The sequence below is a fragment of the Perkinsus marinus genome, assembly GCF_000006405.1.
Source record: "Perkinsus marinus ATCC 50983 genomic scaffold scf_1104296947810, whole genome shotgun sequence".
Lineage (NCBI taxonomy): Eukaryota > Perkinsozoa > Perkinsida > Perkinsidae > Perkinsus > Perkinsus marinus.
The window spans coordinates 59,162-75,362 of NW_003210458.1; the positions used below are offsets into that span (position 1 = coordinate 59,162).

Below are 16,201 nucleotides of genomic sequence, written 5' to 3' on the forward strand. Positions count from 1 at the left end.
AACTCCTGAGCTCAGCTGAGAAAGCGAACATATATTCCTACTCCACCACTGTATAGGAAACTCCTGAGCTCAGCTGAGGAAAGCGAACATATATTCCTACTCCCACACTGTATAGGAAACTCCTGAGCTCAGCTGAGGAAAGCGAACATATATTCCTACTCCAACACTGTATAGGAAACTCCTGAGCTCAGCTGAGGAAAGCGAACATATATTCCTACTCCAACACTGTATAGGAAACTCCTGAGCTCAGCTGAGGAAAGCGAACATATATTCCTACTCCAACACTGTATAGGAAACTCCTGAGCTCAGCTGAGGAAAGCGAACATATATTCCTACTCCAACACTGTATAGGAAACTCCTGAGCTCAGCTGAGGAAAGCGAACATATATTCCTACTCCAACACTGTATAGGAAACTCCTGAGCTCAGGTGAGGAAAGCGAACATATATTCCTACTCCAACACTGTATAGGAAACTCCTGAGCTCAGCTGAGGAAAGCGAACATATATTCCTACTCCAACACTGTATAGGAAACTCCTGAGCTCAGCTGAGGAAAGCGAACATATATTCCTACTCCAACACTGTATAGGAAACTCCTGAGCTCAGGTGAGGAAAGCGAACATATATTCCTACTCCAACACTGTATAGGAAACTCCTGAGCTCAGGTGAGGAAAGCGAACATATATTCCTACTCCAACACTGACATGAGTTTAACGTAAGCTGCTCTCGATAGCGAGGAAGTTCTGAACCAAATCGCTATGCGAAAAAGGAGAATTCCAACGAATAGCGGCCACTAGGGACCTCCAAAATGACCTTTTCGTGTTAATTTTTTACACGAAAAAATGACCTAGGAAATTGATTGTTGAAACTTATACTGGACGAACAGTAAGGTGACCGTCATCTTACTAGTTTTCTTGTCGTAAGTGTAGCCGGCCTCGAGAAGGAAGTCGTGTTGTTCGATCATGATGGAGAGAGGGAAAGTCAATGATAGCTAATTCAAGCGTGTTGGGTAATAATTTCGTGGCGCGCGGTCATCGCTTTGTGCCAGTCGAGACACTCTAAGTATATCAGGCGGTAGAAGTACCTACGAAAGCGAGGGCGAAAGCAGTGTGAGATTTCATAGCTATTATTCTGTTGTTTTTTTCAAATTCAAATTAGCTGCATTTCGGAGAGAGTTTCTTGAGTTATGTACAGTGCGTGCCAATTTGATACTATGCAAATGTGGAGAATGTGCGTCGTTTTCTATTCCGGGATTAATGATAGTGAACAACTTGTCGCTATCACAGTCTCGAAAGGTTACTTTTATCACATCACATGTTCATAGCAATGTTAACATTGCTTATGCGATATAGTTTAATCTCCGAGAATAACACACATTTGCATATCAAATTGACAAGCATTGTTCTTTCGTTTTCTGGAATTTTCTATCCTAATTAACGATGCTGCATGAGCTCGCAATGACCGACGTTAACGGTGAGGCAACTACCCTCGCAGTAGGAGAGTACATTCGAGAAAGTATTGACCAGGCTGAGAAGACACTGTTGGATTATAAGGGAAGGAGAAGTGTGGCCGAGAAATGGGTAGGATATATGTTTGCTGAATATATATGAATAATAAAAATTTTCACAGAGGGGGGAATAATCGCGGAATTATGTCCAATAAGTAGTAGTTTGAGTTTGGAAGTTTTCTCACTAGTGTGTACAGAAACCCAGTAGAATTTTCATACTGTCACCAACACATGTAGTTGATTATTTCCATACTTTTCAAAATTGCCTTTTTTGTTTTAGGTCGATTTTGTTGATAATAGTAAGTGGCTTTCAAGTTTTCTTATTGATGCGAAGCACGTGAGCCCTCCATGTGAAGTGCCTGGGTTGGTGGGAATATTCGAATTTGTTTTTTTGGGAGATTCGCGTTTTTCAGATATTCATTATATCTGCTGTACTACGAGGATTCGGGCAAGTTGTTTTTCAGGATAATCCATGTGAGTTTACTAGTAGTGATTTTTTATGGAGTTTTGCCGACTTACCACGACTGTCTCTATTGCGAAGCGAGCGAGTTAGATAATGGAGTTTCACCAGTGATATTAGAAACACTAATGAAAAACACATTTCGAATTTCACCTCGCGAAAAACAGCTGTGTGATCGGTCACTCAATGGAGTATTAATCCACTTCACGTTAAACGGGTGAAACTCTATTGTGACTTCGCGTATTTTCACTACGTTCGTTCGTTTTAATTATTCCTCAACGACTACACCAGTTGAGCTCTCGAGACACATACCATTCGGAAGAGTGTAGTTCATGTACCCAACAGAGATATTAAAATACTCTCATACCCGCCCTTTATCGTGTATTGGCCGCGAACGGAAAAATGCCCTCGCCGGGGATCGAACCCGCGACCTTGTCTCGAAGGTCTGGTTGATCATTACTTGAGTCTACTATTATAGGGGACTCGTTTTGCTGTTGTTATCAGGGACGGGCTTGTTCGTTTGTATTGCCGGTGGTTTGCCTCATTGGCCAACCGCTATCATGGGCATCATTGGATGTAAGTTGTTGTTGTTGTTGTTGTTGAATATGTTGTTGTTGTATATATGTTGTTGTTGTACATGTTGTTGTTGCTGTTGATGTTGTTGTTGTTGTTGTTGTTAATGTTGTCGATGATTTTGTTGTATATGTATATGTTGTTGTATATGATGTTGTATATGTTGTTGTTGTATATGCTGTTGTTGTATATGTTCTTGTTGTATATGTTCTTGTTGTATATGTTGTTGTTGTATATGTTGTTGTTGTATATGATGTTGTGTATGTTGTTGTTGTATACGTTGTTGTTGTATACGTTGTTGTTGTATATATGTTGTTGTTGTATATGTTGTTGTTCATGTATATGTATTATACATAATGTATATTCATATGTTGTTTTTGATAATGTTGTTATTGTTGTTGTCACGCTCGGTCAAATGAACCCCTCCCGCATCGTCATTTCTTCGGCCAGCTCCATCACATACAATTGCGCACGTCACAAACGAATGCATTTACTTGTCTATACTAATTTTCCACGAGCTGTTTGTATAGGCACTATCACGACGGTTTTTCCCTTGCTGGTACAACCACTAGAACCAAGAGGGTAAGTTTACGGACTTGCTTGTTTTCCTCTTTCACACTGCAATTTTGTCATCAGATTGGTCGCTAGTGGTATATACGGTTTTAATGGAGTTTTGCTGGGCTGGGGATACTCGACCTTCGACAACAACATACAACGTGCTCATTCATGTACTACTTGATAATGATGATGAGTTATATTGCCATCCGTTTAACGTGAAGTGGCGTAATACTCTGTGATATTCGTGGTATGTAGTTGTTTGTGAAGTATGTTTTTCGTATCGGTTGAGCTCAGGAGTTTTCTCACTAGTTTTAGAATTCGGGTAGAAGTGTACGGAAATGAGCAATAATTTTCCCCGAAATTTTCTCAGTATTTTCACATTGTCACCAACACATGTGCATATTTTCTCACGAGTATAAGTGTACAAAACAGTTCTCAAAAGTTAATTCCAAAATTTCCTCCCAGAATTTTTATATTGTCACCAACACATGTAGTTGACCATGTGCGAATTCCCCCTTCATCATTTTGTTTCAGTATCATCTGGTGTCATCGCGCTGTTGAGGGCTCTACCAGCAATGCTGTTTCTTGCGGTAGTGCTTGGGAAAGGCAATTTTAGGGCGCGCGCTTTTTACAAATTATAACGCGCGTTGGTGGTTCTGATACAGAAATTTGAATTTTGAATATTCGGATGTGGGGTTTCGAGTTTGGGTGGTTTTGGATGGGTAATTTATTCCGTGTGAAAATTTCGATATCGTGTATACGAGCGCAGCCCACCTGAAATGGTGAGGTGTTAAGAGTGTATGATATTTTTCCGAGTTGATTTGTTGGAGAAATGTGAATATTTCACGCACGATTATATTGGAGTATTAGTGAAAATTATAATGATACCAATACGTGGCGTTATTTTAGATTCTGACAGCTATTCTGCACGTGGTGATCAGCAGAAGTTTCACTAGAGCTACCAGGATTCCTCCGCTGACTTGGCCGTGAGTTGGGTACAGTTTTCCTCAGCTGAGCTCAGGAGTTTCCTATACAGTGTTGGAGTAGGAATATATGGTTGCTTTCCTCAGCTGAGCTCAGGAGTTTCCTATACAGTGTTGGAGTAGGAATATATGTTCGCTTTCCTCACCTGAGCTCGGGAGTTTCCTATACAGTGTTGGAGTAGGAATATATGTTCGCTTTCCTCACCTGAGCTCAGGAGTTTCATATACAGTGTTGGAGTAGGAATATATGTTCGCTTTCCTCACCTGAGCTCAGGAGTTTCATATACAGTGTTGGAGTAGGAATATATGTTCGCTTTCCTCAGCTGAGCTCAGGAGTTCCCTATACAGTGTTGGAGTAGGAGTATATGTTCGCTTTCCTCACCTGAGCTCAGGAGTTCTATAGAATTCGGGTAGAAGTGTACAGAAACGAATAATAATTTCCAAAATTTTCTCAGAATTTTCATATACATGTGTATATTTCCCCACAGTAGCAAGAGCGTAATCGTTGTCGTTGTTGATAGATACAACATAGCATTGCTGATGTGGATGGCGTGCGCTACTTTATCGAACAATTATGGTATAGCTAAATGGTGGTCTTCATTGGAGTGTTGTTTATTAGATACTCTTTTTACGCACGCTGTTACTCCCAAGGCTCTTGCTGGTGAATACTCTATCACTTGGTTTTTCACAACTTGGTTAAAGGGAATCTCCCAGGTTGTTTTCAGTAAGCAGTTTGTGAATACATTTTTGAGTTTCCTCAGCTGAGCTTGGGAGTTTTCATGCGAATTTTTGGGGTAAAATTACCCAAAATTTCCTGAGAATTTTCATATTGTTACCAACACGTAGTTGACCATGTGCATATTTTTTCACATTGTGTAGTTGTGGAGATCTTTTTTTCTTGCAGGTGCGGACTTGTGGTCAGGAGTGGTGCTCTTGGTTGGCATTCTTGTAGGGTAGGTGGTATCGGTTTAGTGATGTTCTGGGCAGTGAAGTGCGTGTCAATTTGATACTATGCAAATGTGGAGAATGTGCGTCGTTTTCTATTCCGGGATTAATGATAGTGAACAACTTGTCGCTATCACAGTCTCGAAAGGTTACTTTTATCACATCACATGTTCATAGCAATGTTAATATTGTTTATCTCGGTGAATAACGCATATTTTTGTTGGAGTATATGTTCGCTCTCCTCAGCTGGGCTCAGGAGTTTCCTATACAGTGTTGGAGTAGGAATATATGTTCGCTCTCCTCAGCTGGGCTCAGGAGTTTCCTATACAGTGTTGGAGTAGGAATATATGTTCGCTCTCCTCAGCTGAGCTCAGGAGTTTCCTATACAGTGTTGGAGTAGGAATATATGTTCGCTTTCCTCAGCTGAGCTCAGGAGTTTTATAGTATTCGGGTAGAAGTGTACAGAAACGAATAATAATTTCCCTCAATCTCCTCAGAATTTTCATACTGTCACCAGCACATGTAGTTGCAGTAGACAGATTACACAAAACGCTAATGATATCAACAACGCACACACCGTTGAGCTCAGGTCTCCCTATTCTGTATTCCTCACTGCTTACGGAGCTCTTGTGGGTTTGCTCACGGGCATGGGAATCGGTCTTGACTTTCCTGGCATGCTGAATAGTGGTTTGGTAAAAAATAACAATTTTCCCCGATTTTACGAAAAATTTCAGGTGTGCTATAACCCGGTATTGGTGGCTCTATCACTGGGAGGGTTTTATGTGGCGCCGAGTGTGAAAGGATTTTTAGTGATGACTTTTGGTTGTATATTGTCGGTGGTTTCTTATCAAGGCGTGGTGAATTTTCTGGTAGTAATAGGGTGTGGGAATAAATGTTTGCTTTCCTCAACTGAGCTCGTGAGTTTACTCACTACATTATGAAAATCCACACACGATTTTGGGTAAAGTGCAGAAAAAATAAGGAAAAAATTAGGCAAAAATTAGGCAAAAATTAGGCAAAAATTAGGCAAAAATTAGGCAAAAATTTCCTCGGAATTTTCATAGTTTTACCAACACATGTAGTTGACCATATGCATATATTCCCACAGAAACCAACAAGAATTATCCGAAATTTTCCCAGAATTTCCATATTTTCACCCACACATGTAGTTGACCATATGCATATATTCCCACAGAAACCAACAAGAATTATCCGAAATTTTCCCAGAATTTCCATATTTTCACCAACACATGTAGTTGGCCATGTGCATATATTCCCACAGAAACCAACAAGAATTTTATAAAATCTCCTCAGAATTTTCGTATTTTTACAAATACATGTAGTTGACCATGTGCGTGAGACTATCGTGTTATATGGTTTCAGGTGCTTCCTAATGGAGGGCCAGCTTTGACGGCTCCGTTTTGTATTACGGTGACTATCCTGTTGGGAGCGATGATATGGGATTTCGTCGATGGTGTAGGTCGTAGTTTATACTACTAAATTTTCGTGCGCCCATAATATAACAATGGATGATGAAACGGTTCTGAAACGGTGTCGATCGATTTTCACTCTCATTATCAGTACACCTTCCAAAGGTCAGTGATAAACTCTCCTTATTGAGCAAGTTCCTTCAAAAAAGGTGATTTGCATAACGGTTTGGTTCGCACTGTAGACAAGCATATAGATATCACGTAGGATCGTATAGGTTAGCCAATGTAAAGTATATCTCTCTCTCTCTCGTTCTCGGCCGTTTTCGGCCAGGCGACAAATCAACAGGTGATGACAAATCGGCTTGTTTATAAGGTCGACGTACTCAGCTCAAGGAGACCAGCACTTTACTGAGTTAGCCAATGTAAAGTATATAAGGAGCAATGGGCGACGGGGAGATATTAGGAGGCGTCTCGTCTTCACCTCACGGGCGTTCGCGTGTAGCGATATGCTATTAACGCTGTAGATACGCGTTATATCAAAATACGTAGTATTATATATAAGTTGTAGGAATACTACATATACTAGATATGTAGATGGGTGATGGATAGTGCACGCCAATTTGGTATATGTGCGTTTAAACGCATATGTGATCTATGAGTAACGCTTGCGTGCAATAAAATGTGTACAGTGCGTGCCAATTTGATATGCGAATGTGGAGAATGTGCGTCGTTTTCTATTCCGGGATTAATGATAGTGAACAACTTGTCGCTATCACAGTCTCGAAAGGTTACTTTTATCACATCACATGTTCATAGCAATGTTAACATTTAGTTCAATCTCATTTTTATATCAAATCGAAACACACTGTAGATACCCGTGTTGTTCCCACGGCAACTGTCGTGTATCGAGAGGCACTGGGCCGTCAAGGCTCGCACTCGGCGTGCTATTAGAGTGGTCTGTGAGCTGGAAAGTGGAGGGTCGACGCTGGCATGGGTATCATCGGTGAGGGGGAGTATTCGGGCTCGCTGAAGTCTGAAATTTTTTGAAAAAAAATCACAAATTTTCGGGGAAATTTTTCTCCGAAAAATTAAGAAAAAATTCAGATTTTTTTCGCGGATATGGTTGAGCGTCGCGTGCTTTGGGAAGTTAGCCCAACTTATGAAGACGTCGTGAAAAAACCTGAGTTTTTACAGAATATGCGTGTTATTGTTGGATAAGTCGGCGAGGTTTTTGCTGGAAAAAACCGAGTTCCTGACATAGAATTTTTTGATTTTTCGGGAAAATATGGTTGTGACTGTTAAGAAATGAGCGAAAAAAATTCAAAAATATCGTAAAATTTATCTAGGTTTTTTTGGTAGGATATTGTCCGAGAGCTCGGCCGAGCTGTGTCCATGAAAGTGAGGGAGATGATTCCTTATGATGTTAGTAATAATGGTGACCATTTTAGCTGTCGAGTAAAATTTCACTTCAGGCGAACAGGAATTCAATATTGACGGTTATGCAGAAATACTCCTGGGCAAATCAGGCTTGCACCAGTGGAATCAGTAGTAGCTTTTGGGTCTACTCTCGCAAGAAATTTTTGGTAGTCCTATGCTGGCATGTGGTGATGGTCGTCGCGGTGAGTCGATCGAGAAAATAGCAGGAGTGGTTGAATATGCAGCAAAATATGAGTAAGACACTAATGCGGTTACACCCTAGTGATAAAGAAAACATCAGTGAAAAAATTGCGGAGCGAGCGAAGCGAGCGGAGCGTATTCTCTCACTTTACTAACACTTTGTGCGTGCGTGCGTGCGTACAAATTATCCAGCTCGATCTAGAGAGGTTATGACCATATGCTATACACCATTCGATAGCTCTCGCTCTGGGGATACTAGGAAAAATACGAAATTAGGGTCCCGTCCGGACCATGTAGATTTCCGTGCAAAGAACATATTTTTGCAGAAAAACGCCAGGCATGGGAATCGAACCCGGATGCCGAGCTCCGCCCCTTCTCCGAGAAGGCCTAGTACTACATATCACCGCGAATATCGGGTTTTTCACGGAGTATTATGCCACTTTACGTAAAACGGGTGAAACTCCGATGAACTTGTGATGGTTTGGTTACTGGAGTCTCACCTGTCTGAAGTGAAATATCGTAATACTCTATGTGAATTATAAGACGTATATGTTCCCGCGACCGATAATACATTTTTTTCGCGGGGTGAAATGTGAAATATGTTCTTTATATCACGGGTGAAACTCCACTGTTGATCAGATTGCTGAGGAGGGTCTTCCTGCGTTGTTGCGAGTTTGGAAGTGAGCAGAGTCTTGTTGATTCCACGGTTGAGGTTGTTACCGATGGCCACGCTTTCCCGGCTAGTGTGAAGGAGCAGGTGAGGCTATATGCACATGTGTTGGTGACAGTATTTAGTAAATTTGGGGCAATTGTTATTAGTTTCTATGCTCTTCCCTCCGAATTGTATAATTAGTGAGGAAACCCCTGAGCTCAGGTGAGGAAAGCGAACATATATTCCTACTCCAACACTGTATAGGAAACCCCTGAGCTCAGCTGAGGAAAGCGAACATACACTCCTACTCCAACACTGTATAGGAAACCCCTGAGCTCAGGTGAGGGAAGCGAACATATATTCCTACTCCAACACTGTATAGGAAACCCCTGAGCTCAGCTGAGGAAAGCGAACATACACTCCTACTCTAACACTGAGCGTTGCTGTCCTGGACGCGTTATGTGAACATGGTTCGGGTCGATTTATGACTATCGTTGTAGATCGTGATTGCTTTTGGCTATGTTCTCGTCTAGTGGTAAGCAATTGAGTGATAAGACTTTGTATTATTTGTTAGCTCGTTGTTGTTGTTGTTGTATATGTTGTTGTTGTTGTATATGTTGTTGTATATGTTGTTGTTGTATATGTTGTATATGTTGTTGTTGTTGTTGTTGTTGAATCGAACAGTTAACGGTTTGGGAAAGTCTGTGCAGTGCATGCCAATTCTATTCCGGGATTAATGATAGTGAACAACTTGTCGCTATCACAGTCTCGAAAGGTTACTTTTATCACATCACATGTTCATAGCAATGTTTATGTGATGCAATTTGATATCATTTGCATGTCAATTTGGAACGCATTATGTGTCTTCTCGTAGGCCGTTTTATCAGCTCGAAGAGTTTCCGGACCGCAGGCAGCAACCGAAATCGGCATCATATTCGGCGGTCGCGACTTCGACAATAAACCCTTGGAGGGAATCATTTCCGACTGCGCTACTATGGCGGTCCATGATTCCATTTAATGCTGATTCAAATATATATCGTCTGTATGTGTTCTTATATATAGTAGCATCTATATATGGTGTAATTGGATGCACTTGGGTTGTTCTGTACGTATTAATATATAGTAGAATTGGATATGTCGTAGTTGATGTAAGCTTTTATTTGGTGTACTCAAAGTTACCATTGGATGTAATGTGGCTTTGTGTGAGTGATGATTGGGCTTATGTGAATGGTGGGAGAGTATGCAGATGATCAGCTACATGTGTTGGTGACAATATGGAAATTTTGGGAAGTTTTTATTGGTTTCTGTACATTTCTACCAAGTTAGGCAACTCTCGAACTCGCGCGAACGTATATCCAAAACTGGAAATGATCTTGTTACGGTATGAAATATGGCTCTGGCGCTGGTCAACGTATGATGATGACGGATCGGGGAGAATCTTCACAGTGCGTTAAAGCCGAGATTTTCTATGTCCTGGCAAAGCAGCGGTAGTCAGTGGCGGCAGCAAGGTTATGGGAGCTCACGTTGGGAGGCTGGTGGAAGATACTCTGAGTGAGAAGGGAAATATAAATTCTAGTTTCAGTCTCAATTTCACGCTAGGACTCGGACCATGGCGGCGATCGGTTCGATCCTCTCCCCAGGGGGGAATTCGGCGGCTGCTCGTTGAGCGGAGTTCCTCTTGAGAGAGGGCTACTTTAACTTAGAATCTATATCATCTAGTTGGGGAAATATAAATTCTAGTTTCAGTCTTGGAGAGCAGATGAGAAACGCGTATATGGTCGACTGTCGGAAATATGCATTGGTTTTTGTCGAATGAACTCCCGAGCTCAGCTGAGGAAAAGAAACATATATTACTATTGCTAAAGGTATGATACTGGCGGCGATCAAAGATACGAGTATAAGGCTGGCGCATCGGGCGGATCATGGTGGGAAATGCTCGCTCTGAAGCGTTCATAGTGGTGACTTTAGGAAGGGTGGGCAAGAGTATTGGGACGGAAGTGGAAGCTCTGTAGGACAGTTTTGGAAGGTATAGGTAGTTGTAGTTGTCCATCGGATGGTGAACTGTGGGCGTAGGGCACCAGTGGTAGCTATCAAAATGACTCGGTGGATTGGATCGATCCTGGCAGGCGTTGGACGGGCGAACAGCGCAGTGCTGATGAGGAAGTAGTAGTAGTGTTATTGATGTTGTTAAAGAGTCGTTGACTCCTTTAGGGAGGTGGGAAGCCATCAGGTCTACCGCGAGCCAGGTCCCGATCGAGATCTAGATCCAGTCCTAGGTGAGGACGCACTCGATCGGGAAGGAGTCCAGTGTGGGCATTGCCCACTGGGCAACTATACGTGTCGGTGACAATATGAAAATTGAAAGGGAATTTTGGGAAAATGTTGTTGACCAGAATTTGTATATAAACTTGTATAATTAGTGAGAAACCCTCTCGATTCCTACTCCAACACTGTATAGGAAACTCTCGAGCTCAGCTGAGGGAAGCGAACATAAATTCCTACTCCAGCACTGTATAGGAAACTCCTGAGCTCAGCTGAGGAAAGCGAACATATATTCCTACTCCAACACTGTATAGGAAACTCCTGAGCTCAGGTGAGGAAAGCGAACATATATTCCTACTCCAACACTGTATAGGAAACTCCTGAGCTCAGCTGAGGAAAGCGAACATAAATTCCTACTCCAGCACTGTATAGGAAACTCCTGAACTCAGCTGAGGAAAGCGAACATATATTCCTCCAACACTGTATAGGAAACTCTCGAGCTCAGCTGAGGAAAGCGAACATATATTCCTACTCCAACATTATAACACTCAGGTACATACGGCAACGTAGCCGTAGTCCTGATTATTCCAATGATAATCAACAGGACACAACACGTTCGAGTGAAGAAAGCGACTCGTCGGAACGAGGGGAAAGCGAGTCTGTGAGCCCGGAAGGCTTGGTAGTGTAGATATGGAACAAAACGACTTTGAGATTTTCGATATAGGTTGTTCGGCGAGAAGCAGGTGGGCTGTTGGAATTCGATGCGCCTTGTACAGTTCGAAGGGTGGAGTCGTTTAGTGAGGAAGAGAAGAAAAAGTAGTTTGTATGGTTGAGCGGAGCGAAGTTTTTTCATGCTTTTACGTTGTAGGCTGGCACGGTTTGCCACATGGGAAGAGGCAGTTGAACGTGGTCTTCTTTTACAGACTGTTGTGGATGCTCTTGAGGCCTCCGGGGTGAGTATATGGACGGTTCTCTGGGGTCAATAGCTCTTCCATTGTAGGCGGCCCGACCTACCCCGATACAACAGCATGCTATTCCGGTGATAGCTGCAGGAGTGGACGTAGTAGCAAGTGCGCAGACGGGCACTGGTAATAGTGGTCGACGTGGGTGATGTGGAATGCCTTTGTGATTAGGAAAAAGTCTGGCATTCATCGCACCTATTGTGTCGAAGATTGGCAAATTGTCTTCAACAGTTCCCCGGCCATTCTTTCCAGGGAGGTAAGGCGATCGTTTGAGCAGGCTGGAAATATATTCATAGAACAAATTTTTATTGGGTTTCTGTACACGCCTACCCTAAGCCGTATATAAACTTTCATAATTGCTGATGAAACTCCTGAGCTCAGCTGAGGAAAGCGAACATATGGGCGCTGGAGTAATGGTATTGTGTTGTAGGATGGCCCAGGCGTCTCCACTGTGCATGGTACTGGCCCCAACAAGAGAGCTCGCGATGCAGTTGGTGAAAGATTTTGAAGTAAAGTGTTGTGGTGGTTTCGGGAAGAAGTGTCCACTGGTCAGTCGTGCTCGGTGAGCCTTGCTCAAGAAGAGATGTGTCGAACAATGGCAGCGTATGGTGGAGAAACTGCATCGCGTCAGGTGGGTTCGCTGGGGTTAGAATAAGCTGCTCTCTCGTAGTATCTTTATACTTCGCCCGCCATAATATGTAACCGTGAAACCGTTAGATTCCCATTGCTCTATGTTGGGATTTTATAGTAGTCAATTCTCTGGCAGGCGGACCGCATTTGTGCTGAGCAGCTCGACGTGTTGGTGGCCACTCCTGGAAGGCTTCTCGAGTTTAATGAGACGGGAAGGGTAAGCTTGTTAGTAGTCGTAGTGAGTTTGGGACAACTCAGCAGGTGTCCTTGGGGTATGTCAAGTTCCTCGTGTTGGACGAGGCAGATCAGATGCTATCCATGGGCTTAGAGGTAGGACACCGCTAGGTGGAGTGGCGAGAGAACATTCTGTCTCAGGCGTATGTTAATAACATTCTCATGGACACGGACCTCACAGAGCCTAGTGGACGGCAAACACTGCTGTTCTCTGCCACTATTGACAATCCAAACCTCAAGCCGTGGCTAGAGGGCGAGGTGGGTTGTACCGGACCCCGTGCGGGGACTGAGGTTTACTTTTATCAGACTCTTCTACGCAAGCAAAGGGTGGCAATCGCTGTCGGCCGGGGACGGGGAGCTGGGGGTGATGGAGGTGCATTACGGTCTAATGTTGCACAGTCGGTTCGTGTGTTGACCTCGGACCAGGCCAAGGACCAAGCTCTTTGGGAGGATCTGGCTAAGCTTGACGTCGCTAAGGGAGAACAGGTCAGTTCCCGAGAAGTTTTACGCTTGATAGATCGATGTGCACTTGTTGATTTTGCCCTCGTGAATTCTGTTTGAGACATGTTAATCTCGCAGGCGATAGTTTTCGTGGCATCTCGTGATAGAGGAAAGGATCTCCATAAACGAATATGTGGAAGTGGGAGTTTATGCTGTGGTTTACTACAGGGCAAACAGCTGCAGACGGTCCGGGAAGAAGTCGTGAGGAGGTGAGCTGTGAAGGGATGATAAGATGGCGGCTCTATCAATCACTGATGCCGATATGGTGAAAATTGAATCAAGCACTGTATTTGTCCACATGCTATGATAATCCCCGATGAGCCGACGGTGCCAGTCCTTCTGTCTTCCTCATCTCATGACGCAGTACTAGGGAGTTCCGGACTCTTCAGGCTAAGTGCCTACGAAGAGATGGCTAGTATTTCTACTGCAATCACTTGCACCTCAACAGTTTATACACTTGTTATTCGCTCGGCAATTTATGCTGACGATTACGAACTCCCGATTGTCGGCAAGTATCCGATCGCGGTTTTCGAATTCACTGGTACTTCAACGTGAAAGTGCCGTCTATGTGGAGGAAGGTGGCGATTGACTGGATATTTATAGCGACGGAGACGCAAGTTACCCGGTTGAAAACTGCGCCATTGAGTTGGTCGCGGAGAGTTGCGATGAGAGAACACCGGAGGCTGAACCCATGAATGAGGATAAAGGTGCTTCTCCTTTGCTGTTTATCACAGTGTTCTGGACACATTGAACTCCAATCATCGGTCCCACATCGTCATCATGTGAACAGGATATAGGGTAATCTTTTTCTACCCTTTAGTGGAAGGCACCTGGGTTCGGGACCAGACAAGGTTATCGCAGACTGCGATTTGCAGTCCGCTCGGCTGTGACTCGTCCTCTTATGAAAAGGTTAACTACCTCGTATGTCTTCGAATATTTATTCATCACCACGATCTAAATTACCGGTTTGACTTCATTGGTGGAATGTAACCTACTTCTGTAGTTGAGTGATGATGGTTTCGTTTTTTTGAATTTTTATTATAGCCCGTGTTGTTGTTATCGACCCACAAAGGCCCGCTCAGCATGTCTTGGGTGGTATTCAGAAGGTCTGCCCGGCTTGTATGATACAGCCAGAATTGTTCTCCTTCTCCTGCATTCTATTGCATAGTCGGTACTCGATCATTTTCTCGTGTACTCAATCAGGTTCCGCACCAACGAAGATCAAGTATTGGTATCGACCAGTGTTGCCGCGAGAGGCTTGGATTTTCCGAACGTGACATTAGTAATTAACTACGATATGCCTGAGAGTAGGACTATCGACTGCTTCCCGCATAATGCTGAGGCCACCCTCTCTATGTGGCTGTGCTATTAACACATACAATGCGTGCCTACTAGGTATTGAGACATATACGCACCGAATAGGCCGGACAGGCCGTATTGGTCACGAGGGTCGCGCTATCGCATACTACAACCCCGCCAGCAAGGACAGACGAATTGGTGATGCTCTTATTGCCTTCTTGAGGAAGTATAATCAGCCAGTTAGCGAAGAGCTTAAGAATGCAGTTCGGCCAAGGCGGGTAAGGAAAACTTTTACAAAAATGACTACAAAATGATATCACCGAAAATGACTCTTTTTTCAGAACTCATATAGAAGGCAATATCGTGGACATGCCTCCGACCGGAGCGGACCAGGTGAGGTTTGGCGCGGCAATGATGGTGCTGTTACCTTTCTACAGGGAATTCGCCATCGAGCGATCGTTGGAGTTACAGCAGCTCGAGTCGCCGTCAAGGTCGTTCCCAGGATCGTGGCGACTATCATCATTACCGTTCTGGGAGGGATAGGTCCTCTCGATACAGCTCGTGGTGACCAGTGAGACAGACTCTCGTGTAACGATAAGGTTTCTACTTGCTGCGTTACGTGTCGAGTTTTGTCGAAAAAAATTGTCTTTGGAATTCGAGATCATTTTGTCATTTTCACATATGCTGTTTCAAGTTGAAACTTTCAACACACTGCCACCACGCGCAATACACGAGTGTAAAGGTCGTCCATGTTTCCTGAAATCTTGATAGATCTGGAACTGATCGCCGATGGATGCGAAAATAGCATCATCTGAGATCATCGGGTCTGTTATGCATCGTGTTATCAATAGTCGGACCCATCTCCTTGTGAGATTGAGTCGTGAAGGTTCTACAGTGAGTTTCACGATGGAGTGGTTGGGGGAATTTCGCAGAACTAGATCGTTTTGCTCGGCGAGCGTCTGTAAATGGAAGTCCGCGCAACGGTTGTGAGTAGCGAATGTGATAAATTACAGACCGCGACTACTCGGGTATAGTCGATGAATGGCAAGCATAAACAATGACATAAACAACTTGTTCAGCTTGTTTAGAACAAGCTATGGCAACAGAAGCATATTCCAGGAGTAATGGCATTTGCAACGGAACGACATAGAATGGCAATCAGCATTTATCCACCATCATCATAATTACGATCATCATCACCGATATCGTTGTACTCAAACTGTCAAGCCTGAAACATCCACTTAGTGGACTCCACTGTTCTATTCCGGTGGGATAGACAGTGGAATGCAACGACAGTAATATCAGGTGACCTCAGTGAACCAGGTGTGATAAGGCGGCTGGATCTTTACTGTACTCCAAGTTCTACTCGCCGCACAGATATGACCGCTCGAGCGATGCGAGGCTACTAGCTCAGTGTGACATGTAACGAAATGGTTTTTCTGTGTTGATGATGTCGACGTAAAGAGCCTTACACTTTGTCACCGTGTTGAGACCTACGAGTTTGGTGATCGTTTCACCGCTTTTCGTGGCGATATCATTAACTGCTGAGTTTGGTTGAACCATATTGGTCCCACGGTCGATCGATACTCG

At 43.5% G+C, this 16,201-nt stretch overlaps 4 protein-coding genes across 4 annotated transcripts in view; 3 read left to right on the forward strand and 1 right to left on the reverse strand.

The window, feature by feature from the left end:
* Positions 1-962, reverse strand: part of Pmar_PMAR021380 (conserved hypothetical protein) — a gene marked incomplete at both ends in the record, with an annotated part of 3,543 nt that extends 2,581 nt beyond the window's left edge. Inside the window, one exon of the mRNA XM_002779064.1 lies at positions 905-962. Within this exon, the coding sequence (XP_002779110.1) occupies positions 905-962 (58 nt within the window). The remainder of the gene's footprint in view (positions 1-904) is intronic.
* A 475-nt stretch (positions 963-1,437) lies between these two features.
* On the forward strand, positions 1,438-6,435 carry Pmar_PMAR021381 (Urea transporter, putative; the record flags this gene model as incomplete). Its single annotated transcript, XM_002779065.1, has 11 exons — positions 1,438-1,578; positions 1,786-1,872; positions 1,919-1,979; positions 2,470-2,541; positions 3,069-3,120; positions 3,175-3,266; positions 4,016-4,082; positions 4,601-4,656; positions 4,699-4,803; positions 4,984-5,032; positions 6,408-6,435. The coding sequence occupies 11 exons, from the start codon at positions 1,438-1,440 to the stop codon at positions 6,433-6,435; spliced, it is 810 nt and encodes a 269-aa protein (XP_002779111.1).
* Positions 6,436-8,504: 2,069 nt separating this feature from the next.
* On the forward strand, positions 8,505-9,741 carry Pmar_PMAR021382 (hypothetical protein; the record flags this gene model as incomplete). The annotated part of the gene is made up of 3 exons (XM_002779066.1): positions 8,505-8,516; positions 8,760-8,828; positions 9,634-9,741. 3 exons carry the CDS (start codon positions 8,505-8,507, stop codon positions 9,739-9,741), a joined length of 189 nt encoding a protein of 62 aa, XP_002779112.1.
* A 1,077-nt stretch (positions 9,742-10,818) lies between these two features.
* On the forward strand, positions 10,819-15,196 carry Pmar_PMAR021383 (DEAD box ATP-dependent RNA helicase, putative; the record flags this gene model as incomplete). Its single annotated transcript, XM_002779067.1, has 17 exons — positions 10,819-10,886; positions 10,935-10,999; positions 11,538-11,646; positions 11,854-11,938; positions 11,986-12,073; positions 12,119-12,203; positions 12,378-12,456; positions 12,501-12,578; positions 12,714-12,794; positions 12,839-12,907; positions 12,953-13,069; positions 13,118-13,297; positions 13,391-13,521; positions 14,516-14,619; positions 14,708-14,889; positions 14,953-15,004; positions 15,049-15,196. 17 exons carry the CDS (start codon positions 10,819-10,821, stop codon positions 15,177-15,179), a joined length of 1,704 nt encoding a protein of 567 aa, XP_002779113.1. The 3' UTR covers positions 15,180-15,196.
* Positions 15,197-16,201: the final 1,005 nt, after the last annotated feature.